Source organism: Sciurus vulgaris (genome assembly GCF_902686455.1).
Source record: "Sciurus vulgaris genome assembly, chromosome: 7".
In the NCBI taxonomy this organism is placed as follows: Eukaryota; Metazoa; Chordata; class Mammalia; order Rodentia; family Sciuridae; genus Sciurus; species Sciurus vulgaris.
In genome coordinates, this window is record NC_136467.1 from 138,863,898 (window position 1) to 138,890,960 (window position 27,063).

The following is a 27,063-nucleotide window of genomic DNA, read 5'->3' on the forward strand; positions in this document are numbered from 1 at the left end:
TTATTTGTACATGGGTACCTTTAAAATATAGTCCAGACTTGTCCCTTTCCCAATTGACTACTCTTTAATATCACCCTAAAAATCCAAACTACTCACCAATTAATTCAACGTGTTCGTTTTTCTTCATTGGTAATTAAATTTCCACATACTACCAAAAGCAGTTTTAAGATGACTCTAATTCTTATTCAGCCTCTGGAAGAAACAGTCAACTGACCAGCACGGTAGGCGAAATGCCTGCCCTTCCAGGGGAAACAGTGTCCTCTGTTGCTCCTGACTTCTGCTGGCCTTGTCCCCTGTCTCTGGTTCTCTTAAACTAAGATGGTAGCCTCCAGGTTGAGGAACTTGGCTGTCCTGGAAGGACAACAGACGTACATGGAAGAAGGATAATATGATCTTGGCTTTGAAAAGAAAGCAGAATGTCACATTAATGATCCCAGCAATGACCAACCAATTAAGCCAAACTTAAGAGGACAACCTGCCTCCCCACCCTGCAGGTTCCTTCCACCAAGCCAGATCCATAAATAGCACAGGGCTGACTTTCAAGGTTATTCCCTCTGACATGTCCAGTGTCCACGTCTGCTGCTCCCAAAGCAAGGTCCTATCTTCTATAGCTGGACCACTGAGTGCTGAAATCCTATCCCCAACAATGGAGCCAAAACCAGAGAGAGTAAAATGGCAGTAGGGCAAAAACCTCATTCCAAATTCCAAATATCATTCTGTAGTCCTCAAAATGCCAAATGCTGCCTGCAGGTCCCAGCCAGATCCCTGGCCCACGGCCCACCTCAGGAGCCTCCAGAGGCTGGGGCTACTGTTAGAAAGCACATGGAGTCCTGTGGTTTCTCCTTCCTGAGTTTAGGGCGCCAGCCGGGGCTGGTGGCCCTAAGGAGAGCTGTTTTGAGGACCCAAGGTACAATTTCATGTACCACTTGCTTGTCTTCCCCCAATGAAAGCAGAAAGTCAACATCCAACCTATGCCAGACCCAGACGCATCTCAACCTGACAATTCCTGTGCGATACCCCTGGGAACTGTATTCAAATTCTGCTCACCGCCTTTCTCTTCTCACAGCCTAAGATTTGAGAAGTGAAACCCATCTTGCCTCTCCCTTTGTAAGGGGAGAGGAAGAACCTTTGCAGCCCTTTTATTAGGCCTGTTATTTTTCTGTTGGTCACACAAGGCCCTCGCCATGAACGGTTTCACGGCTGCTCTCCTTGTCTGGACTCTGATTTCTCCCTTTCATGGTGGCAGAGGGGAACTTTGGCCCACACACGTGGCCTGCAGGAACGAGGATTTGGAAGTGTTCTACCAGAGCTGCGGTAAGTTCTTTCCAATGTCCACTTGTGTTTATGGGGAGATTAAGCCGACAGATGTGGGCTGTTTAAGTGCTTAGTTGATGTGGGTGAAGGGAGAGGGGACAAGCTGAACGCTTTCTCCAGCTGCCATGAGTCTGCAGGGGCCATTGAGAGCCCACGGGAGAAGGAGGGGTGGAGGGGGAGAGCCTGGCGAGAGTAAGAAGGAGAAATCGAGCATCGAAATACAGCAGTCCACTAACAGTACGTAGCCCCCAAAGAACAAAATGACCAAGGGGTCTTACAAATCATGGAACCTCACACACCGGAAATTAGGAAAAGATGCCTCCAAAAGGCTTCCTCCCAGATGGAGCACCTGGCTCACTTTCCAGTCTGTTTCGCTTGCAAGAGTGAAAAATCCACTTTCACCCAAAGATCCGCATCCCCCTTCCAGCTCTTCCAGAGATGCCCGGCAGCTCGATCGCTGGTTAATTCAGCAAGCACTGGAGGGAAGCTGCCCCTGCCAGGGTTTTCTCTAGTGCTGAAGATAACACAAGTGAGCACCACAGCTTGAATGTGCCTTCCAAAAGCACCACGCTGGAAACTTCTTTCCCAGTGCAACCATGTCGGGAGATGGGACAAAAGGAGGGGTGAAGAAGCCACAGGGGACTGACCTGCTTCACTGCTAAGTAGGTCGGCGTCCCCATCTAGGAATCCAGGAGTGGGTTAGTGACAGAAGGATAGATCTGGTCTCCCCCACCCCTTTGTCCTTCTGCTGTGATATGACACAGCAAGAAGGCCCCTAGACCGGATCTTGGGCTTTGCAGACTCCAGAACAATAAGCCCATAATCTCTCTTCTTATGAGCCCAGTCTGTGGTGTTGAAGAGGGTGAGACGGAGGTGTTACCCCAAGGGACCGAACCAGCCCACCCACAGAAAAGTCACAGTCCAGTGAATAAAATGTCTGAACCAGCCCACTGGGGTGTGTCTCAGTCCCTAAGGCTGCAAAGCACCGCACACCTCATGGGCGAAACATCAGAACAGCATTTCCTCATGGCTCTGGAGCCTGCAAGTGTGGGGGTGAAGGTAGGGCAGGGCTGGTTTCCCCTGAGGCCTCTCTCCCTGGCCCTAGACTGCTGTTCTCTCACTGTGTCTGCATGTGGGCTTCCCTCCATGTCTGTGTCCTCATCTCCTCTTCTTAGAAGGACGTCCAGTCCATTAGGATGGATCACGCTCCTCCTAATGGCTTCCTTTAACTTTAACCACCTCTTTAAAGACCCCCAGTTCAAATACAGCCACAGTCTGAAGCCTGGAGTTAGGGCCCCAGCATATGAATCCTAGGAGACACAATTCATGGTGCCAGTACCCATCCAGTCACTCTTGATTTGCCATGGCCATGGGACACTGGACCATTGGTAGCCTTTTCATTTAAGGTGTCGAATAATAGCAAGACTTGAGATGTGTGGACTGTTCAGAACATGTCTTCCCATTTCATTATCCTATAAAAAGTTGCCAGGGCTAGTCTGACTCCATACTTACCTTCAGAAACCAACACTTGAAAATCACTATCACCAGAGGCAGGAAGACTGGGAATATCAAGAAGATCTGGGAGTGAGTGGTGCTTCCCCTTGGAGGTGGGGCTACTCCATGGAGCCAATAAGCCTCAGGGACAAGCCCTGCTCTTGGCTCTGGGATGTCAGGAGTGTGCTATGTCATTAGCATAAATCAAACACCTTTGTGTCTTTCCACAATGTCAGAATTTATTGAATAACAATAAATAACAGGCTACACCACTTTCATCTGTGACAGATGAAAACTTGTAGGTCACCTGGTTGTCACCAGCCAGGGAAACACAAGTTTTCTTTATTATTCCAATCCTAATTTCTAATATCTAAACACCCAAGTCACATACGCTTCACACAATGATATACAAATAGGTCGCAGAATGACTGAAAAAAGGTTAAAATGGCGACAGGATTACAAGATGCTATGCTGGGAGGGAACACAGACAGAAAGAGAGATGAATGCAGAATCAAAGGGCCACTGTAGGTGGTCAGATTAGAATAATAACCAATTCCTCAGTGTTGTCCAAGCAGAGGGTCCAGATGGACCGCAGTTTCGATTTCAGAGTGTCAGCTTGAGGTGTCAGCTTGGAGTGGGCTCCGCATGGTCTTTGTAAGCAGGAGAAACTGCACCTAGATGAAGCCCAATAGGGACAGGAAATCAGAGGTTTGTTGTGGTTCCTCCTTTTATATGTCTCTAGTGAGGGGTTCTCACCTAGTGGGGTTGATAAGCTTCTGTGTCTGATATTCCTGCTGATTCAAGATGTCCACATGTCCAAGTACTCCTTGATTTTATTTGATAAGTTGGCAGGTATAAATCAGTCTGTGCCTTATGGAGGTGCAGGGCAGATGGGGTTATTGACTTGTACAAACAAGGTGTGGAATCATTCTTCCTTGGTGCTTCTACTCCAAATGAAGTAGCTGGTGGGAAATCACCACTTTACAAAATGGGGTAACTAAGGTTTAGCCCAAAAAGATGTTCTATACATGGAAGAGTAGTTCAGAGCAGGGGGATCTCCACAGGGGGACATACAGTCCTCATCAAGAGTGGTGGGGGGATCAGGCAATGAATCTTTTGTATGAAGGGCTGCCACAGAGGCAGGCATCATGTACCAGGGACAGTATGGTCAGAAGAGCATGAGGTTGGTGTCGTCCAGGAAGGAATCATTAAACTTGATTGAAATTTAGCAAATGAAAGAAATAACAGTGGTACCTACCGTCTCAGTGTCATTGGAGTTTTGCTTGTTATGTGTCCGGGATCATGCTAAGAGCTTTGTGTGCATCCTTCTCACAGACATGGATACTGAGGGTCAGAGATGTTAGGTAACTTTTCAGAGGTCGCACTGCTAATAGTGGCAGAGTCACACCCCTAGGGACACAGAGAAGACAAAACATTGAATAAACGTTTGTGGAATTAAAACAAATGGATCCCCAGCCTGTCTGACTTCAGATCCTGTGTTCTGAATGTTCCTGCTGTCGAGAGTCTGTCCAGCAGGCAAGATGGATTAGAGGGGGGAAAGGGAGGAGAACTTTATCAGAAAGAACAGTCTGTAGGAAGGCAGGTAGACAACGATGTGACTTGGCTTAGCATTCAGAATTCTGAGAGGGGCTGAAGGCACAAGGCCAGGGTGAGAAATGAGGCGGGAAATGTGGGCACAGTCCCAGACCAGGGCAGTTCCCTCCCTTTGGCAATGAGAGGTTGAATTTTGGAAGGATCCTCTGGGTAGTTCATAGGAGTATGGATGTTGGAACAGAAGTTATTCATAGCTAGAAATAAGGTGTGCAGCCAGGAAGAGTGATAATTCTGGAAAGACACCACCAAAGTCTAACACCATTTTGACAGCTTTAATATCAGGGGAGATTTTTGGTACACTTTTAGGTCAGTAGAAGGGACCTAAACTATGTCCTGGGACCTTCTGCAGGGTTGGGTGTACCTCATTTCCTCACGGCCATTGAGGTCCAGATCTGAATGGTTACATCCCCCCCACCCCAAGAAGGAGATGGTCTGTCACTCTGCTGCTGGTCCTCAAGGAGGTGGACCCCTGAACCCTGTGCATCGATTACACCTCTGGATTCTGTCCAACCTGGTGTTTAGACATCCTTAGTGCCCACTGGAGACTTCTAGATCTCACGATGCACCCAGAAGTAGAGGCCTTCTGACAAAATAAAGAACCCATTGTTTTCCAGATTTGGGCTTTTCTTTTCATCCCTTACTTCAGTGTGTCAGTGGCAGGGGGGGAGACTATAAGCCAGAAATTTCTGAATGATACAAAAATCCTTAACAAAGAAGTAGCCTCATGTGCAGTTTCTGGGCTCTTGATAGCAACCAGGAAGTGATCAAAAATGTTTCTGAAAAAGCAGAAGGAAGTCAAAATGTCAGTGCTGCAGAAGGAAGAGAATCACAGTCTTCATCAGAGCCAAGGTGGAACAAAAGCATTGTCTTTGTTCAATGGCAAGACAATAAAACAAGACCAGGGATAAATGCCCACTGATGTACCTGCTTTCACGGGGCCTTTGGAACATAAAGAGGTGAATTAGATTACTGAAGACTCATGATTAGAAGAGGAAATTGGCAGCCGTGGGAGACACAGGGTGTGGGGAAGAGTAAGGGAAGGTGGTATGGGCTGAATGTTTGTGTCTCCTCCAGATTCACATTAAATCCTAACCCCAAGGTGATGGCATTAGGAGTCAAGATTTTGGGGAGGTGATTAGGTCACAAGGGTGGAGCTATACGAATGGGATTAGTGCCCTTATAAAAGATACCAATAAGTACAAGAAAATTGTAGGATTCCTTTCAGAGAATCACTGCCAATAATCTCTCCCTTCTACACATCAATTTCAAATTTAATAAATTTGTAAGCCCTCATTTAATGCTTACGAACAGCCCTTTGAGGTAAGTGGGCTGCTCATCTCCATGTTCTGGATGGAGAAACTGAGGCACATGCATAGTAAGTATTGAAATATGGTAGCCTGACTGAGCCATGACATTAAACCTATGGGTTCTGACTCCATGCCCAGCGATTTAGAGTTGTGGGATAGAATTCTAATAGGGAGCAATCCACACCACCTGATCCCAGAAATGTAGATTGGGGACAGGGAGAAGATGAAACTCAAAAACAAGACTTTGAGTGAGCAGGTAAAATCCCTAAGCAGTCTGTGGGCTAGAAAAGAAGAAGGGAGGAGAGGAGGAAGAAGAAAAGCAGGAGCGGGAGATGTCTTCTGTTTAAAGGGCGGTTTCCCCTCCTCCCTGGCCTCTCTTCCGACCCTCCCCTCTCTGCGCAGTCAGAGCTGAGCTGCTGGGGCTCCTCCTTCTCCAGCATCCATCAGGAACAGCCAGTGGCTGCAGGGCGAGACCTCCACCTCTACCGTTTTCAGCCACGTGAACCAAGTTCTCTTCTGCTGTCAGGTGGCATCTGGAAATGCCATCTCCCAAATTCGAAGAGACAAAGGAAGGGCCAAGTCTAACTATGAAGAGCAGTGTTGCCTGCCATCAGAGCGCTCTGCGCAGTCGGCATGCGCGTTTCCTAAGGAAGCCAGTTTCCCACCAACAATGGCTTCCTCTGTGCAGTTGGTGAGTGGGGAACAGAGGCAGACATGCTGTGGGTGAACCCTATGGGACCTGGCCAGCCCCCGGGAGTTTCCAGAGTTTGGTTACCATGGCATCCAGTCACCATGCTTCAAATAGCAATTGACACCTGCTCTCCTGTCCTTGAAGGCTATCAGCTTTGTCCACATCTGCCTATATAGGCTCACATGTTGCTGAAGTTTGCTACAGCATGGGCATTCTATCTGACCTCCAAAAAGTCCCTTAATTACAAAGTCTATATCAGGTCACTTGGACCTGAATAATCAATCCATCAAGGTTGTCAAATAGGACAACTAATCAGACTTTAAGAATGCAAAACGATGCGGGCAACATCTCCTCCAAAATAGAGGATAAACCACAAATGACCTGACCACATAACAATGAACAGGCATATTTATAAATTGTTCATAGAAAACAATCTTAAATTATTTTTCCTGAGACTCTAATAATTCTGAAGTAACTGGAGCAAAGAAACAACATCAAAAAAAAAAAAAAAAATCACAGGCCATGTAGTCATGCTTTCAAATATTGCATGCAGAAAGCAATTTCTCTCTCAGTTTATTTTCCCAGATTAACGGGGCTATAAAACTGTACAATTAAGGAAAAATAGACACATACCCACAGAGACAGAGATGCAGTTCCAAAGTGATAGCTTTGGGCATGCAGGACTGAACAGCAGGCTGCTTAAAGCAGGATAAGCTTTTTGGCTCAAATTTAAAGATAGGAAATTGATAAAGAAATACAAGGGTGTCAACATGGAGATGCAGATCTTTTAAATGCTAGTTGAAAGTGAACTGCTGGATGGGAAGCAAACCTTGCAGGTGTGTGTTGGTGGGACCTATTCACCAAACTACTCCTGGTTTCCATTGGGTGGTGACCATCTTGCAGCCAAACCACCAAAGCAGTGTTAATTCTCCTAAGCACTTTTTAAAGGAGATGCTAAGTAACCTGGAGAATAGGGACCTAAAGAGGGAAGAAAGCCAAGAAGGCGTCTGTGATTCTAGAGACTTCTTCTGCAGGCAGGAAATGTCTTCTGAAATGCTATTCACGCCCTTTCCAATCTCCAGATGAAATCCCTGTGGGCAGCTAGCTCAGTTCATCTTTTAGGAGACTCTTTGGTGAGGTAGGGAAGAGGGACCAGCAGCTCTTTTGGTAAAACCTACAACACAGACAGTAAAATCCCAGGCAGCAGCCAGTGTTGGTGGTCCTGGGTCCGGCTCAGAGCCAGGCCTGCAGTAGGAGGAGGCAGGCGGCCATCAGAGGCCAGGCAAGCAAAGGTGGAGGAGCCCACACTGTCTCACTGGGGCTTGTGTCGCTTGAGCACCTGGCAGAGCCCAGCAGGCATTGGGCGCCCGGCCACCAGGAACACACAGTTGACAGAGGTCATCTGTACTGTAGACAATAGCCAGAAGACACAGCGCAGGGGCCCCACTCCTTCCCTAACCACGCCACAGGTGGGAGTTAACGCTGAAAGAAAAGGATGACAGGCTCAGGAACTAATGCCATCTAGGCTGGGCTTGTTCCTTCACTGGGACACCCTGTGAGGGACTATTCCAGGTCCCTGGCCAGTAGCTTTGTTCTGGGGTACTAGGGAAACCAAGTGGGCAGCAGAAGAAGTATGCTGGGGTCCACCAGGAAGCGTTAGCCTGTGGGAGGCTAGTGAGTGATTTATGTGCAGCCGGTAGCAAGCATCAGCACTTGGCAGTGGCCTGTGTGGTGTCTAGGAAAGCACCATTGTGCGTCCCTTCTTGAAATTCCTAGCCTGTTGGCCCTCCAGGGCTCTCCGCCTTCAGAATAGAGGTGAGCGGTAACCGACCCAACTGCTAGGAGGGCCAAGCAAAGGATTTCCACCCCAGAAATCCCTGCTCTTCTTTCCAAGCACAATTCAGAGTTCTAAGATTCACTGCCTGGTCAGCCAGAGTTCTAGCAAAGGGCTCCCTTATTTGAAACCTGACATCTATCTCCCTTCTCACAGGGGCTAGAAATACCTCCAGCTTCAGTAAGAAACCCAAAGTAAAGCTATCAGGGTTCCCTTTGCCTGTTAACCATTAGAATCCATTCCTACTGCTGGGCTCTTTCTTATTCAAAGGGTTTCTCTATGTTTCAGTACTCAATTTATTCTTCTTATACTGTATTTTAAATTTATCTCTTTAAGCCATTAAATACTACTTACTACAACAAAATTTTTTTAATTAAATTACGTATTTTTGCAGATGGGTAGCTTGGTCACAGATTTATTAATAGGATGGTCTTAAGCATTAATCTAATACAGCACATTTTTCTTAATCTTCAATAGTAAAGTATACACAGGTTATCACAAAATCATTCCACTTGTATTTTTCTAAACTTTGTTTCAAAATATTGTTACCAGTCATTCACATTAATTTCTTTGGCATATTTATGTTGATATTTATGCTTACCTATAACTTTTAAATCTTTTTAAAGATGTAGTAACATTTATTTCTTCATTTTACTGGGTGGCTAATATTTTCCAGACTTAAGATAAAGATTAATTGCCTCAGATCAAGCCAGGATGTGAGTTTTGAGTGACACTTCATCAATTCTGGGCTTGGCATTCAGTCAGAAAATTGATCTCTCTGTCTTTCAGTGTTGCCCACTACATCTTTAAGACCTTTTGAACCCCTTCCTTCTACAAAGTTGCCCCCACTCTGGTGCTTTTTCCTCAAATGATGTGCTCTCTCTATTTTGTTGGATCACTGTCTTGTAACTCGTTGTCCCACCATTACTATCCCATGCCCAGGTCTGTAAGCATCCTTGAATTTATGCCTGGCGTGGTCATATCCACACATAATCAAGCCAGGTGTGATGGTGCATGCTTGTAAGCCCAGCAGCTGGGGAGGCTGAGGCAGAAGAATCTCAAGTTCAAAGCCAGCCTCAGCAACAGTAAGGCACTAAGCAATTCAGCGAAACCCTGTCTCTAAATAAAGTATAAACTAGAGCTGGGGACATGGCTCAGTGGTTGAGTGCCCCTGAGCTCAATTCCAGGTACCTCCCCCTGCAAGATATTTATATTTATATTTATATATATAATCAGAAGAGTCAAAATATATATATATAATCATAAGAATCATTTAGAGTAGAGGATGAATTTCACCTGAATAATAAAGACTCGTCTTTAGAATTGTTCACTGACTTCATCGTAGAACCCAGTACTGACCTATCTTTCTACTTGTACATTCTATGTGATTTCTGGTACGGATATGGCTGTGGTCCAGCTTTCTACAGAGGTTTTACATGGAACCACTTGTGCCGATTGGTCCTTCCATTCTGTTTGTCCCAAGACCGTTGGATTCATTTACAACTCCTTTTCCTTACTCCTACTTACAAAGAGAAAAACCACATAGTTCTCTCTGGTCTACCCACATGGATAAAAATATTCTGAATTTCTAAGTAACTAAGAATGAGGCTTCATCCTAAGCATCTCAGGCTTAAGATATGACCCAGTTTCCTTCTGTCTTTGTTATCACCTGGACACGCCTGCTAAGTAATTCCTAGAGACGGAGTCACAGGAGGTGAGGTCTTCAAGAACTCAGAAAAGCAGACACTGTCTTTCCTCCTATTTCCCAGCAGCTGTCTAGTATTGTTAGTGCTGTTCACCCCGTCAGCAAAGGATGGGATGTTGGAATCCATACTCCTAATCCACTCTTCTGTCACGATGAAGGTCACTGGTCACACAGGACTGCCTGTTTGCAATACCATGGCCACCGTAGACATGGAGGGCTTTGGCCAGTTCGGCCACAGTTCTCGGTGACCCTGGAGAGGAAGGAAGTATGCCCCAGCATGGGGTGTGGCGCCCAGAGCAGAGGCTGGGTGTTGGCTGGATGTCCCACGAGGCAGACTAGTGTGTCTGTGCCTCCGATGACACACTGAGGTACGAGGAGAAGCTGCTGCATGATGACTAATCTCCCCGCAAGCCTGGTGTTCTGCAGGGAGGGGTCGGCATTCTGCCAGGCCCTTCCCACAGGCTGACTAAGGGTTCTTTTATAGAACTGAAGGATGTTCAGGCCAGATGGAGTCTCAGGGCTTCAACCCAAGTGCCCCCTTGCTCAGAAGTGAAACCTCTGAGCTAAAAAGACTGTGTGTTCTAACCATGATTGCAAAGCCCGCCAAAGGCAGGGCTCCAGAGGACCCTCCCAGGCAAGCTCTGCTTCCTCTTCAAGCTTAAAAACCACAGTGAGAACTCATCCAATTTTAGGTCAAAGACACCACTTAAACTAAAACCAGGCCCCCTTCTTTATACCCACATCTCCAAAGTGCAAAGGATCTTTTGAGGCAGCCTTTCTTTTGAGGTGTTTTACTCACATCCTCCTTTTGCCCAAGACCCTATAATATAAGAGTTTTGCATACACAAAAGATCCATGGGGCTCAGTTATAATTTTGAGGTCCAACAATTCCATAGAATTACTATTATTACAGATTTCGAAGGGAATTGACATATAGCAATCCTCTCTTACTCATATTCCAAGACTATCCGTGGATGCCTAAAACCATAAATAATATCAAAAACTATATGTTTTTCCTATATATTCATGCCTAAGATAAAGTTTAATTTCTAAATCAGGCACAATAAGAGATTAACAATAATTACTAATAAAATAGAAGTAAAAATGTACAGCCATAAAATTGCCAGCATTGCTACTTTTGGGCTTTGGGGTCCTTAATAAGACAAATAAGGGCAATTTGAACACAAGCACTGGAGTACCCCAACAGTCAATCTGATGACTAAGACAGCTCTAAGTGACTACCAGGTGGGTAGTATATAGAGCGTGGATACACTGGACAAACTGATGATTCATGTCTCAGGTGGGATAGAGTAGTAGGATGGATGAGATTTGCTCATGCTACTCAGAACGGCTTAAAATTTAAAACTCATGAATTGTTTATTTCTGGAATTTTTCATTTAATATTTTTGGACTGTGATGGTAACTGAAACTGTAGAAAATGAGGCCACGGATAAAGACTACTACGTTTTCATGAAGCATTAAATGCCAGACTCTTGTTTAGACTAAGGACTGCTGCATTCTGTGATATGAGCTGCATTAAGGACAGTAAACAGCCTGCAGTAAACAGAAGACCACAGCTGGGGAGACTTGATGAAAGTGGTAGAGATGACCTGGGACCCTACAGCCTGAAAGCTTGATGCCAAACCTGCTTCTTCTGGTCTTTTCTCTATACGTGAAAGAGCTTGCTACAGACAACCAACTTCCACCATCAGATACAAGTCAAAATCCTCCCTCCCTCTCCACTGGGATGATCTGCCTCAGGTCTGGATCACTGGATGAAGGGGAACCTGAAAGAGAAGTACTAGGAGTTTCAAGACTTCAGAGACTAACTTGTAGCCATGACCTACACTGAACTGTTTGGAGCCCAAGTAGATTGGAGAGTGGGCAGAAAGATCATTTTTTAGAGGGAACAATAGTTTTTTCTACCTTGCACTTGTTTTCAGTTGTGACTAAATTAAAGGACAACTTGGATGTAAATACGTGCTCAGGTTTTCAAACCTAAAGAGAAAACGGCCAGTCGCTCTTGGTTTGCTTGAACAAGTGCCTGAACTGACATGGGCTTGCCAGCAAGTATCCACTGTCCCAACAAAAATGCATCTGAGGTTTTAGAGTCAATCACCACATGATGAACAGGAGGTGCCTGTGCATGCTACCTGGTCTCAGGTTCCTTTGGCAGTGAACCTTCAAAATTCTAGAAAATAACAGTGGAAGAATGAGCAAGAGAGAGAAGCCACAGATGCTTTTCTGCAAAACAATATCACAAAGATTTCACCCATGCCAACAGAGGTAAAGGGAAGTCAAAGATGCAATGCCATTCACAAATGGCACAAAATAAATGCACATCAGTAAAAACTGCACTTTGGATTTTGAGTCTTGATCTTTTCTCGGGCAGGCAATCTGAGAAGTGATACTTCCTTGTGAGGCTGGCTATGGCAGTGAGCCACGGCTCCTTTCAGATGCCCTGCTTTGTGTTGCTTAGCTGTGATTTCAGTAGATGAGGGACATTATATAGATTTCCAACTTAGGATACTTTCAACTTACAGTGGGTTTATTGGGACATAGCTTCATCATAAATCAAGGAGCATTGGTAACAAATGGAGAGGATCAGTTATAATTTACAATATAAAGTATCAAGGGCCCTGACGTTCACCATCTCTCTAAAGGAAATCTACTGGGGCTGGGGAGATAGTTCAGTCGGTAGAGTGCTTGCCTTGTAAGCACAAGGCCCTGGGTTCAATCCCCAGCATCCAAAAAAATAAAAAATAAAGGAAATCTACTGTTCAGCTCCATGGAATTGCCATGTGAGTTGGTGGAACAGTGATGCCTCATCTCCTAATTGCTCAAAAGAAACCTAGAGTTCCTGATCTACGGGTGCAGCTTCCTAATTTATATGTGTGGCAACTAGTCTACCTGTTTTTAAACATTGTGCAGACCAGCAAAATGGGTCTGAAAGCTAGCTCAACACTGGAGTCACCAATTGGCAGTCTCTGCTACAGAGAGGGGGAAAGTGCAGTTGATTAACACCCTTTTATGCTACCCCAAATCTACCCCCTCTCACCTTGATGCAAATCTCCAAGAAACATCTCACAGTCAGTTTTACCATCAACATCCTTAGTATCAAAGTGGTCTCTCCAAGAGTGCTAGATACATAAGTTATGCATCCACTTGTTCTATTTTGGAGTACTATATATAGTATACTATATACTATTTGGAATATTCTCACCAGCTCCAAAGTCAGGTACACAAGCATGTCTTGTTCATGCCAGCCTCATGACCATCTGGGCACTTGGAATTGCTACCTGGATATAGCAATTTTCTGACCCAAATCTGTTAAAATGGTTCTTGAGTCCACAAAAGCAAGAAAGTTAGTATAAATTACTGTGGAGGTTAAAGCCACATCTGATGACTTAGCAGAGTATACAGAATTCATATTCAATACAAATTAGAGGAATTGATTTAAGTATCAAGTCCAAGGTTTCCTTAGAAAAGAGAGTGAAGAAATGACACAGGGAAGAAAAGGGAGCTAATCCAAGTAATCGCCAGGAGAACCAAGGCTGGGTCCTTCTGGGGAGCTTGGGTAACCCCTGTGGAACAGGCCTCAAAGGTGCCACCTTTGAAGGAGAGAGAAATCAGAGTATTGTTTGGTAAAATATGTTCTCAGAAGGCACTGACTCACTCAGCAACTCTTGTTCAACTACATTAGTGGGACAAACTGATTCGACATCTGTAGACAACCCCTAAGCAGAGCTTCATAGTGCTCATCTGAGAAATCTTTGGTGAGAATAAATGCCCTGTGCCTCACTCCATTCAGGCTACTATTACAGAATACCTTAAACTGGGAAATTTATCAACAACAGAAAGTTGTTGATCACAGTTTCGGCTGGGAAGTTCATGATCAAGGCACTGGCAGATTCCACATCTGATGAGGGCTCACTGTGTGCTTCCTAAATGGTGCCTTCTAGCTGTGTCCTCAAGTGGTGGGAAGGACAGACAAGCTCCCTCAGACTCCTTTTATAAAGGCACTAACCCCATTTATGAGAGGGCCACCTTTGTGGTCTAATCACCTCCTACTGTCCTCTCCTTTCTTTTCTTCTTGTTGCTTTTTGTTGTTGTTACCAGGAATTGAACCCAGGAACACTTTACCACTGAGTCACATCCCCAGCCCTGTTTGTTTACTTATTTTTTTTTTTTTAATTTTGAAACTGGGTCTTGCTGAGTTACTTAGGGCCTTGCTAAATTGCTGAGGTTAACTTTGAACTTGAGCTCCTCCTCTACCTCAGCCTATCCAGCAACTGGAATTATAGGGGTGTACCACGGAGCCCAGCTCAAACCACAACTTTCTAAAAGTTATAGCCACATGGGTTATTTTCCCCCAGATGGATCAGAAAATAAATACACTCTTAGGCAGAATAGAGGATGAATTATCTAACTCTGCCTGGCCTCTAGGGAAATAAATGTTTTTCTGAGAATTAGTAGCTTCAGATACAATTCCATATAAGTTTGGTATAATATATAGTGTGTGTAAATGTGCATATACTATGTTCATGGTTTAAGAAATACAAAGTCTACCAATTAAAGTGATTTTTGATTAGAACAACTGGGGCATATTTACAGAAAGAAATGTGCATCGTCTCTGGAGGAACACACACCCTCAATTCATATTTCACAGAATTTCTAAAGATTCAGCCATGAGTTCACAATCCAAACATTCAGCCATGAGCTCACAATCCAAAAATTACAAACATGCCATGAGGGAGAATTAGCAGAAAATCCAAATTATACTGATAAAAATATTAGATCTTGGAAAGATAGATACAGAATATAAAATAAGAATATATGACATTAAAGAAATAAAAGAAAATTCAAAACATGAGAGAACAAAAATATATAATATCAAAAAAGATCAGGAAGATTTGAAAAAGAATAAAATAAAACCCCTTAAAATAAACTGTTTCATTGTTGAAATAAAAAAAAAAAAAAAAAAAACAGTAAAACACAGATTTCAAAGTAGTTGAAGAGATCGAACTGGGTGAACGGTCTGGATCTATTATTCAAAATGTATCATGGAGAAATGAAGCAATGGAAAATTTTAGCTACGACTACAGGAGAAAAGCTAGAAAAGGGAAATTTCTGAAGAAAACTGCTGGAAATTTTCCAGAACTGTGTATGGTATGAATCTTCAGGTTCAGTACACACAGCAACTCCCATGCAGATTCATAAAAGAATTCTATGCCAGATCAATCAGAATAATATCACAGATCACCAAAGAGGGGGAAAGTAGTTTAAAGGAGCAAGAAAAATTATATAACAAAAATTTTATTTGAGACTGAGGGTAGATTTACAGGCAGCAAGAACAATATCCTCAGAGAAAATAACAATCAACCGAGAACTGTATATACAGCTAAATGTCACTCAATAATGAGAGTGAATTAAAGATTTGGACAAACAAAATATAGAGTGTTTGCCACCAAAAGACTCTCACTAAAGGAAACTTAAAGAATATTTCAGAAAGAAATAAAATGATCCCAGAGGTAAGTCCTGAGATGCAAGCCAGCATGGCAGACAACAAATTGGCAAATCTACCAAGAATAAATGCGAAGATGATAATGTCCAATTTGGACTAGGAAAGAACTCATTTTCTATTGCTGCATAACAAATTACCCTTAATAAACAACAAACGTTATCATCTCAGTTTTTTCCTGGGGCCCGCAGGCATGTGGGTGTGGCGTGGTTGGACATTTGTGATGCATGGTGACCCAGAGGGGCTACACTTATCTGTAAGCTCGACGAATGGGCAGGAGAGAAGCTTCCAAACTCACGTGGGTGCATGGCCACAGGCAGGTCTCAGAAGATCCCCTCCTAAGCTCACTCACAAGCTGTCACAGGGATCAGGTCCTCTGCAGCTGTTGGCCAGAGATATCAGTCCCTGGCTGTGTTAATCTCTCCACTACTCAGGCTACTCAGATGGCAGCGTGCTTCCTCCAGAGTGAGGACACTGAGGAAGAGTAGGAGAAGGCGGGAAGAGAGATGTCACCATGTTGTTGTCGCCTAATCTCATCAGCATCATCTCAACACTTTTGTCATGTTCTACCGCTTACAAGTCGCTAAGCCACTCAAGGGAAGCGGGTTGCAAGGGTTCAAAGACCAGGAGCAGGGATCAGAGGGGCGGGGTAACAGTGGCACATGGAACTGGTGATTGATCATAAAGCCTTGAACTTAAATGTCCCCGTCCTTGTCCTGTGTCCTTCAGGGAAGGCAGTGAAGATAAATGTGTAGTTATTCAAGATGAAAAAGTTCTAGGGATCTTTTGCACAACAATGTGAACATACTTAACATTACAGAACTGTACCCTTAAAAATAGGTATGAAGGTCAATTTAAGGCCATATTTTTTACTGCACTGCAAATAAACCAAGGCATACGCACATACCCAGGGAATATGGTTTAAAGTAAATATAAACTTTAAGCTTCATTAAGTAAAATATTCATGTTAAAATTAGAAGGGTAACTACTACAATACTAGAAATGCATAACTTCCAAACTAGTAAAAAAACATTTAAATCCAAAAGCATGTTGGAAAGGATCATAGAAAGATCATGAAAGAAAACCCAATCTAAGATGAGCAATAGTTCTAAAGATATTAGAGGTTCTATTAAATAAAAATTGACTGAATTAACCTGATTAAAAAACAAAATTTAAAATGCCAGATCAAAAATCAACTATCTGCTCTCTAAAGAAACGCACTTAATGTTTAGATCCACAGTGAACATTATATTTAATGAAGAAACATCAGAATCTTTCTAAAATTCAGAATGAGGCAGGAAGGCCCACCATGACTTCTATTCAATATTGCACTGAAGGCTCTCCCAAGAACAGTAAAACAAACAATAAACAGAAGTCTGAGGAATTGAAGGGGGGAAACAAAAATATTTTTATGTGATTTCCATGTGACTATCTACCTAGAAATACTTAACCCACAATTGACTGAAATTAATTAAATTAACAACTTATTTGGGAACTAATTTATTACATTATTCCAGGAGATAGCTAGCCTGCTCTGCTTTAGTTCACTCATTTTCATGGCCTTAAAGTATGTCATTATATGAATAAACTGCAATAGTATCCCTCCTCCTCTTGATGAATATTTAGATTACTTCCAATTCTTCATCCTTACAAACTATTGTGAACATCTGTTATTTCTGCCTCCATGTCAGAAATGTTTCTTAGCTCAGAACTTTGCTTTCTTTCTCCATCCCTGAAGTTCAAGCCCGGGCAAAGGTATTTGGAATAAGTGCTCTGGCATCCTCGGATTTGTCTGGTAATGTTTCCACACACACTAGCATTTTTTAAATGTTATGTTCTGAAAACACACGAACAGATGGCAAGAAAAGGCTGAACAATATCCAGACAGTTACAGCAGTGGTGTTGGAGAAGGGCGTAGTGTTGAGACAGGCTTCTTGCAACCTTTCTGCGCACCAGAAAATGAACTCCTGCTTTGCAATTAACATGGGGGTGGTGAGGGCAGGAGGCCGTGGGTATTCAACAGGTGCCCTCATCTCATTTATTTATTTATTCACGTTCCCATTTTAGTTTTTATGGTATCTTTCTATCTCTCAATACGATTCTCTTCATATTTTTTGCCAAACCATTTTTAACCCGCTAACGAAGAGGGGTATAATACTAAGGCAGGTTAGACAGAGAATGAGTACTTTCCTTGATTAGGAATTTATTTTGCTGGCAAAAGAGTCAAGCCTGGGCAATTGCTTCTTTTCTCTTCCAGCCTTGACTTGCAAAAGCTTGTAATCCCTTGTTATTCATGTCCAAGAGATCCTATTTCCAGCTGTGGGTTAAAACATCTCACTTTCCTGGAAAGGAGCACTCTCTTGCTGAGCCGGGGCATCCAGCAAAGCTCATTCTGGTTTCTTCTCATTGAAGTAAGAAATACAGGGGGGAAGTGGTGAACTGGCTTTGGGAATAAGGAATTTGATTTCCCAGATTTCAGTCCAAGACACTCTGGAAGGCAAACCCATTGGGCATCCACATCGCCTTTTCTGGAAGGCTTCACAGTGTCTTTGGGAAGCCTGGGATTTTGTGCTCAGGAGATATTGAGCGTCTGGTCCTCCATGCACCCCCCTACTCTTAAACCAGAGATGGTTATATTCAGAAGCAAAGTCGTCCTGGGCCCCAGCAAGGCACACTAACATGGAAAAGATGGTCCTTTATGAGTCATCTCTGTCAGCAGGATTGCTTCCCAGGAAAAGTGTAAATTGATTTTTTCCTCTTGTGGGTTGGTTGGGGCTTGGAGGCAGTGGCAGACAACTCATTACGTGTAAGCAAGAGGGGAAGGAAGAATATATTAAGTTGATCTCCTTCAAGAAGGCCTTTGGGGGGAAAAGAATCTCAAGAATTCGCAATTGTTCTTTAGGCCTCTGAGTGTGGTGAAAATCACCTCATAGGCCCAGAAGGAACCATTGGGAAGGAAGGGAAGTGGCTAATTAAAGACACCACTGTCCCAGGCAGACAAGCTGTCCCCTCCCCTGCACAGCAGTAACAATTAGCCAAGGCTGCTTTGCTCCTGGTGGTACTGATTATTTCACAGAGGGAGTCTGGCCAGATCCCTGAGGGCTGAGTAGGTATAGCAGTTGTGGACCACACACAGGACAAGATCCCTCTGACTTCTCCCTGGGGAGCTGCCTGCCAGATTCCTCTGACACTGCACAGTCCCTATGGGAAACGGGCAATTTCTTATAAAATTAAATATACACTTACCATGTGACACAGAAATCCCATGACCATGCATTTATCCCAGAGAAACAGAAACTATGTTCAGACAAAAACCTACACATAAATAGTCATGACAGCTTTATTGGTTTTAGACAAAAACTGGTCCAATGTCCTGGCCTCTCCAGGATCTTTCCAAAGGGAATTCTAGGACCTAAAGATCTGTGCGTGCCCAAGCAAACCCAGCCACAAACTATAGCTTTCTACCCAAGCACACAGCTTTTCCCAAGCCTTTCCTGAGTGTGCCCCAGGCCTCTCTGGTTGTGGCTTTCCCAGCCTCGTGTCTCCCACTCAGCTCTGCCAAAATTCTGCTGCTTTCTTACATTCTTCTCCAAATTGGGACTTTTTTTTTTTTTTTTTTTTTAAACAGATGCATCCTACATTTTAACCTCTGCCAGCCCCTCCTAAACCTTCATTAGCTGTCTCTTTAGTTCCATCTTCTTTGTCCCTGGACACCCATCTCAAATCTTTCTAGAAGTAGGATTATGTGTGAAATAGAAAAAACAAAAATTATCTTGGAGACTGTTACAAGAATTGCAGCTAAGCGGAGCCCTGCCTTTCTGGAAAGGACTCTTGAGGAGCCACTTGGAGTTGTGGAGGCCCAGAGGGGCTGGATGTGGTTCTCACTCCCCAGCACTTATCAAGAAGAAACATACTGCCTCTTTAGAGACAGAAGGGGAAAAAAGAGGCAGGGAGGGACCCAGAAACAGATAAAGCAAGTGTTTGGGGGAGGGAGAGGTGGAATGTAGCCCTGAAGTTCCCTAAATCACCATAAACTCTCTAACACGTGCAGAATGGTTTATAAAGAGACTTCTTAGAAAATCTATGAAAGGGTCACATTTTGAGCTTTGATTGATGCATGGTAGAGCAAGGAGACCACCCAAAAGATCATATGCCCAGAGTTTTAGCAAAACACCTGTATCGCTTACTGCAATGGTTTTTCAAGGGAGGTGCGGCAATAAAATCACCCGGGGAGGGGTTAGAAATCTCAATTAGGAGGCAGCCTCCAGATACAATGGCTGGAGGAAGACTTGGGCATTGGTACTTGTACCCTACTCCTCAGGCAATGCCAGCATGCAGCCATGTTTGAGAACTGGTAGCAAAGGTCATCCCACCCACAGAATCATGTCCAGTGCAATCCTATTTACAGTGGTCTCCTTTCTCCCCAGGAATATATTCCAAACCTCCCAGTGGATGTCTGAAACCACAGTGCTAAACCACACATACACCATAGTTCCTTCTTACTATAGATCTTAACAACCTCAGCATATGATTTGATTTTTTTTCATTTGGTCAAAAGCTTTCATCTCTTCACTAAGTGGAAGTATTTCACGGCTTCCCTTTGGTATAGCCAAACTGGTAGCATGATTAATCTTGTGCTTTGGGCCATTATTAAGTCAAATAAGGGTTATTTGAACACAAGCACTTCAATACTCTCACGGGTGATCTGATAACCAAGAAAGTTACTAAGTGACTAATGGGTGGGTAGTGTATACTGGGTGGATACACTGGACAAAAGTGTGATTCACCTCCCAAGTGGGGTGGCTGAAGATTTCATCAGAATACTTGGCATGGCACATAACTTGAAATTTGGGGGACATTCTGTTCAATATCTTTGAACTGCACTTGACCATGGATAACTACATTTGATCACAAATAATCACAGAAAGCAAAACTGCAGGTAAGGGGGGACTATTATATTAGGTCACAAAAACCATCTTCCATGTTGATGAAAACCAAACGGGTTATTCTGGTGGATGGATTCAGAGTCCAAAGGGACGTTGCATGTTTCTACACTTTTCAATGAAAAAGCTGTTATTAATGAATTTCATTTCTTTTGTCATTGGAAGCAGACAAATAAGTGATCCCAAATTTCAATTCAGCAACTCAAATATACATTCACACTAAAAAATTAATTCATCACAGTCAGCCTGCAGGGCATTGGAGGTCTTAATCTCTCATTTTACCGACAGTAGATATTCCATTGTGATGGTGTTAATTCCATTTTTATTATGTTTGCTATCAAGAACCATGTTTAGGCATCTACATATCTCAGATGAAAAGAAACTGTCTCATATAAACAACTCTGACTGTATGAGTCAAATCCCAGTGAAATCTTAGCAGAACAAACTTGAATGGGAGTCAAACTACTATTACTTGAAATAATGACCCATCAGAGCCTTGCTGTACCACTCTATAGTAATAAGATTTGACAGATGGAAAAACGAGATCAGGAAATAATAGAAAAACATGGCTTGAATACTTTCACCACATTGTAAGTTATTTCCTTTTGGCAGGGAGAGGGAAGGGGACAGAAGGAGCGTAGTGGAGTAAAGAACAGAAGATGTGAAGGTTAGTTTTGTGACATGCTGGTAATGGATATTCAGCAATGGAATTTCACCAAAGCATTATGCATTATCCTCTTAGGGATGGATTCATGATGACCCGTAAATATTATCCCATGAACTCCTACAAGAAAATTAAGATGCCTCAATCAAAACAGCTGCCCAAGAAGCAAACTTTTAAATCAATGCACAGCTAGATGGGACTCTTAATCTGAAGACCAGCTTGCAGAATTGGTTGTCAGCCAATCTACTCCCTCTGAGCCCAGCTGGTTTCTCCAACTCTGGAGTCATCCACGTTGGCAGAACAGACAGAAAGAGGATATAACATGGAGGTTAAAAAGAAATACCCAGAAAGAACAACTCTTCCATTTCCCTATGAAGTCTGATTTCTGCCCCCTCTGCTCATATGCTGCTCTACAATGAAATGTCTATAAGAGGCATTTGGAATTTGTTCCTGCCCTCAAAGCCCAGGAACACTGACTCTCATTAAGCTTTCAATTTTATTGTTTTAGAAAATCCAGAATCAGATGATCTGGTTTATATATATATTAAAAGTCACTTGAGGCAGAGTCTCCCATGCCCAATCGCTACTCATACTGTATAAGAACTATTTAAAAATTATAACCCAAACTTTGACTTATTTTGGTAGGTGGCCCTGAAGCATTTTTAGCATGGTAATGGAGAAAATTAATCTTTAGAGCTGTGGTTCTCCAGTAGGGGTGAATTCGTCCCCGGAGGAACATCGGCAATGTGGGAAACGTGGGGTTATCACACCTGGCAGGCAGGAAGAGTGAGGAGTGGCTGATGTCTAGTGGGTAGAAACCAGGGGTGCTGCTGAACATCTCACAGTGCAGGACAGCCCCACAGTAAAAGATCACCTAACACAAAAAGTCAACAGCAGGCTGGGAATATAGCTCAGTTGGTAGAGTGCTTGCCTTGGAAGCACAAGGCCCTGGGTTCAATCCCCAGTACAGCAAAAAGAATCACTGAAAAAAGTCGACAGTGTGGGGTTTAGAAACCCTGCTTTAAGGTTGTCAGTGAATCAACTCCAAATGATCTTTATTATTCACTGAGCGAATAATGGCTTGGGGCCTGGTGCCCTCAAGACATGATGTCCCTACTGCTGGGGAGTCTGACTTTGCTGCTCTAATGGAGGAAGGAGGGAGGTACACTAACAAAAGTAACCTAGAGCTTTCTAAGTGCCTGAGTGCAAATATAAATAAGTACCATAAATACCAGGAAGGACAGGAGTTTATGAGGGTGGGATTGGGGGATGGGGAGGAACTGAGGTCCCTTTTTCCAAGTAGTCTGCAAACTGCATGTGTATACTAAAAAAAAAAAAAAAAAAAAAAAAAAAAAAAAAAAACACACATAAAATCATAAATTTTAAAAAAATAGTAGGAAAATTCATCAAATCCCCAAGTACTTTTTAAGTAATCCATCTTTGTGCTTCTATATGCATTTTCTCAGTGAAAAGCAACCTACTGTTTTCTGTGTGGTTTCGTTCCCTGTTAAGATTATTTTTCTAATAATGTTTTTCTAATGCCATGGAAATGCTTCATTCCTTCTGTCCTTGGTTTATTCTAACTATACTTTAAAATATTGATAAACATACAGTGGAATTCTGTTCCTACTAAATACTCAACAATGCATACTGAGTCTCTTCTATTTTGCTTCAGATGGCAACTTAAATCAATCAACAGCTTTGAAGATGTACCTTCTTGAACATCTGTTAGCTGGCCTCTGTGTCTTTCAATACTGAGCACCAAGTATATAGTAGAACCTTGTCTCCATTCCCCTGGTCCTTTTTTCTAAGCTAAAAGAAGCCCCCGAGATAGTATGAAGATGCTTAGGAAGGAATCTAATGAGCCTAAGAAGAAAAAGATGTTTTCCCCCAGGAAAAGTAGTGACCAGTCCAAAGGGATTTTGATTGCAGGTACAGCCGTGTTAAATGTGCAAGACTGGAATTGTCTACTGATCATTTCTAAGGCAGACACCATAGACAGAGATGTGTCTTCCAGCTCAGCAATGCAGATGCTCAAACTGTCTGGAACACTGTCATTGGCAAATGGGAGCTCATAACTAAGCTGAACCAGAAATCAGTTATAAACCAGAACTACCCGAGGCCATATGCCACCACAGAAAATATTCTGGGAAATCTTACAAATCCAATAGTCGACATATATATTTGAGGCTCTACTTTTTGAGTATCACTGCACAATACTAGACAGAAAATTGCTTCCTTGCTTGTTTTTAAGTCTAGGTTTAGATCTTGACACTTTCTACTGCTGGGATGTGAGACATTTAATGCAGTCTCTCTGAGTCTGTATTTTCCCACCAGAGAAATGAAGAAAATCAGATCTTCGCCCCCGCCCCCCCTCTCTTATTACTCTTTATTATACTAATTTGGATCCTGTTGGAAAACTGTAGACCATATCAGTTATTTGAACAGAAAGAATTTAATATGGGAATCGATTAATCAGTTGTCCGAGAATAAAAAGGGTAAAATAAGGACATTGGAGGCATAGCACCACCCCAAGGACTGGGAGGGCAAAGGACAGAAATTGGGGTTATAGGAAACTGCATGCTTGAAAGAAGGGCCTGTGGGACGGAGTGAGACAGTCTGCAGAAGAAAGGGAGAACCACTGTGAGGTACGGTTATGGAAGAAGGTTGGGGAACCACAGAGCTGATCCCTGCTGATTCTGGAAAATGCCAACAAGAGCTGGACACTGGAACCAGCTGATTCCTGTGGAGATGCCCACTGCTGCTGACACGCCCAACAAGTGCACCAGAAGCAAGCTTCCTTTCTGACTCCAACGTCCACTCTCTATGACACCTCAACTTGCAGATGGCAAAAGAGTAATAGGGTTGCAGAGAGGCCAGTTTCACAAAGCAAGTACAGGAGAGTAGATTTGGAGCTGATGATCAGATAGGTTAATAGATGGCATCCATCTAATTATTATGTATATTAATGGAGTGATTACTGTATGTCAGACTGTGCTGGGTGCTGGGGAGTCTGGATAATGAAATGGAAACGTACAAAGTGCACAGAAGGAGACCCTTACTAAAAGTGACTCTCCTCAAAGGGAAATTCTTATATACTATTGGTGGGAATGAAATTACTGTAACCATTATGAATAATGGTATGGAGATTCCTCAAAAAACTAAAAAAATGATCCACTGTATGATCCAGCCACCCCGCTATCGGGTATATAAATACAAAGAAATTAAATCAGTAGGTGCAGAGATATTTGTACTTCCGTGATTTTTTTGCAGTGCTATGCACAATAACTAAAATATGGACCCAACCTAGAAGTCCATCCATGGATGAATGAATAAAGAAAATGTGTTATGGCACAAAAGAACATTATTCATTCATAAAAATAATGAAATTCTGTTATCTGCATCAAAGAGGATGAACCTAAAGAATGTTTCATAATAACAGAATGTTACTACAAAAAAGAATGTTTTGAAATAAATCAGGAATAAAAAGACAAATACTGTGTGTACTCACTCATATGTAGATGCTAAGAAAGTTGATCTCATAGAATATGTGATTACCAGAGACTGGGAAGGGGAGAGGGAAGATAGAAAAATGTTAGATAAGAAGATTAAATTATGGTATTCTATAGTCCAGTAGGGTGACTGCTATTAACAATAATTTATTATATATTTCAGAATAGCTAGAAGAAAGGACTTTGGATATTTCCAGTAAAATAAATGATAAATATTTGAGGTGATGGATTTGCCCAAGATTTGATCCCATTGCACATTGTATGCATGTGTCAAAATATCATATTATATGCCTGAAATATGTACAATTATGTGTCAATTTTTTAAAAAAGGATGGGAAAATAAATTGGCTCTCCTCTATTAGACCCAGTGGCAAACATAAAGGTAAAGGAAATGGAAAAAAAATACAAAACAAACCAACAAACCCAAACCTGGCCCCCTGCTCTATAGGATTCTCATATTTAGATTAAGTGTTGTAGGATACAGCACTTAGCAAAGTACAAAGTAATATATATGCATGCACTTTTAAAAGTATTTCAGACTTATCTATTTTAAGAATTCAGAGAAACAAAAGGATATTTTCAGGACTACCAGGGAAGCCCTCACAAAAGATGGGAATGGGCCAGAACTGAGTGTTTGAACAATGGCCAAAAGACTAAGACCATCTGAAATGGGAGACAGTTCACAGGCAAGCCAAGTGTGGTGGGAATTGGATGAGTGTGTACGCGGCCACCCTAGTCTCAAAGGGTGCATGAGACTGAGTCTCAAGGAGTGGATTTGTGATGTGCAGTATGGAATCTGGGTCCTGTAGAACATTCCTGTACTTATTCTGAAACATAGATGAGTCACTGGAGCTTTTTGAATGAGCAGAAGTTATTATGTGATAGCCCCTATCACATCTAACACAATACCCTGCACAGAGTGGAATATTTGGGAGGGGGGATCATTACACTGAATGGGAGCGAGTGGGATGGGGTGGGATGGGGTGAGATGAAATGAAATCACAAGGGCAGCTCTTAACTTTGAAAATCTGCACATCTTTGCTCTCTGTTTCATTATGATCATCAATATTTTATGAAACGTTCTCTGCAATTAATGAACAATTTTAAAGCCAAAAGTTCAGGAGCTTAAAGAACTCAAGCTAGGATAAAAATTTTAGAAGACAAAATTTGAATGACAAAATCGTTCACTATACAAAGATGTGACCCAACCATCAAGATGCTGTGCTAATTCCATGGATTGAGACCCCACAGTCTGTGTACACGCAACATTGACCAGCCAAAGTAGAGCAGCTCTAAGAGTGCGCACATTGACCCTGGAGAGACCAGGAGTTGTTGGTGGAAACTTCACGGATGTGTTTTTGAAAATGTATTTCGTAATATGCTTTTGAATAAATTTCAGTAAACTCATGTTAGTGAACACAATTGTGAATTTTGAATATGTGTGTGCAGAGGTATACAAAATACTCATGAATATTTTATTATTTTTCCTCTTGGCAGATCCATTGCAGGATTTTGGCTTTTCTATTGACGAGTGTTCCAAAAAACTGAAACCAAAACTCAGCATTAGATTTGGCATTATTCTGAGTAAGTAGAAATTATTACCATGAAATAAAGCACGGCCTGGCTCCTTCCTGCTCCACACACCAGTTGACTTGCATGAATGATAATGGCTGGCTAGCCTACCAGTCCTCCACCATTCTCTGGAATTAACTCTGTTTCCGCCTTCATTTTCAATCCTCTTTCTGGGTAATATCTAAGTAAACTACAACTCTTATTTAATGTTCTATTTTTCTACTAAGAAGACTCTATACACTTATCTGGATGGTATAAGCATCTGAAATCTAGCCAAAAAAAAAAAAAAAAGAACGAAAGCAAATACTTTGAGACTAAGTATTGATGTCTCTCTAGGAGAGATCCAAATAAGTAATTTGAGCCACAAAAAAATCTAGTCCTTATTATCAGCAGCATAGTTTTCCATTTGCATGATTTCATTTCCTGAGTCGCCAATATAAGTTCTTAAACCTTGACCCAGACAAAGAGGAGATGTGCAATCTTTCTAAACAACCCAGTCAATGAGCTACAGCAATTTCTGTTATATTTTTGTTCGATCATGCCTTCACAGTCAGTTTATATATTTGCTATAGTTACTAAAGTATCTCCTTTTCTAAAGCAGTTTTATCAAAACCAGAGCAGAAGAATTTCATCAGCAAAGCATGTGGAACCATTCCGGAGAAATAGAGGGGACATTCCTGGAGACCTGAGAACTCACACAACTGTGTGTTTCTAGAACTTTGCACAATGCCAGGACTCTAGCAACAGCTGAAGAATTACTTTGTGGAGAGTACAGAAGAGACAAAAGAGGAACAGGAATAGGTAGAACACACAAGGGAGGAACAGAGGAAAAGGCAGAGAGAATTAGAAGCCAGAATCACAGAGGTCCCCGAAGCTGTGTGCGGCCTCTTGT

General features: G+C 42.6%; 1 protein-coding gene across 1 annotated transcript in view; it reads left to right on the forward strand.

The window, feature by feature from the left end:
• Positions 1–1,106: 1,106 nt before the first annotated feature.
• Positions 1,107–27,063, forward strand: part of LY86 (lymphocyte antigen 86) — a 58,685-nt gene continuing 32,728 nt past the window's right edge. The window contains exons 1-2 of the mRNA XM_079148147.1: positions 1,107–1,314; positions 26,097–26,183. Coding sequence (XP_079004273.1) covers positions 1,185–1,314; positions 26,097–26,183 — 217 coding nt within the window. The 5' untranslated portion in view covers positions 1,107–1,184. The remainder of the gene's footprint in view (positions 1,315–26,096; positions 26,184–27,063) is intronic.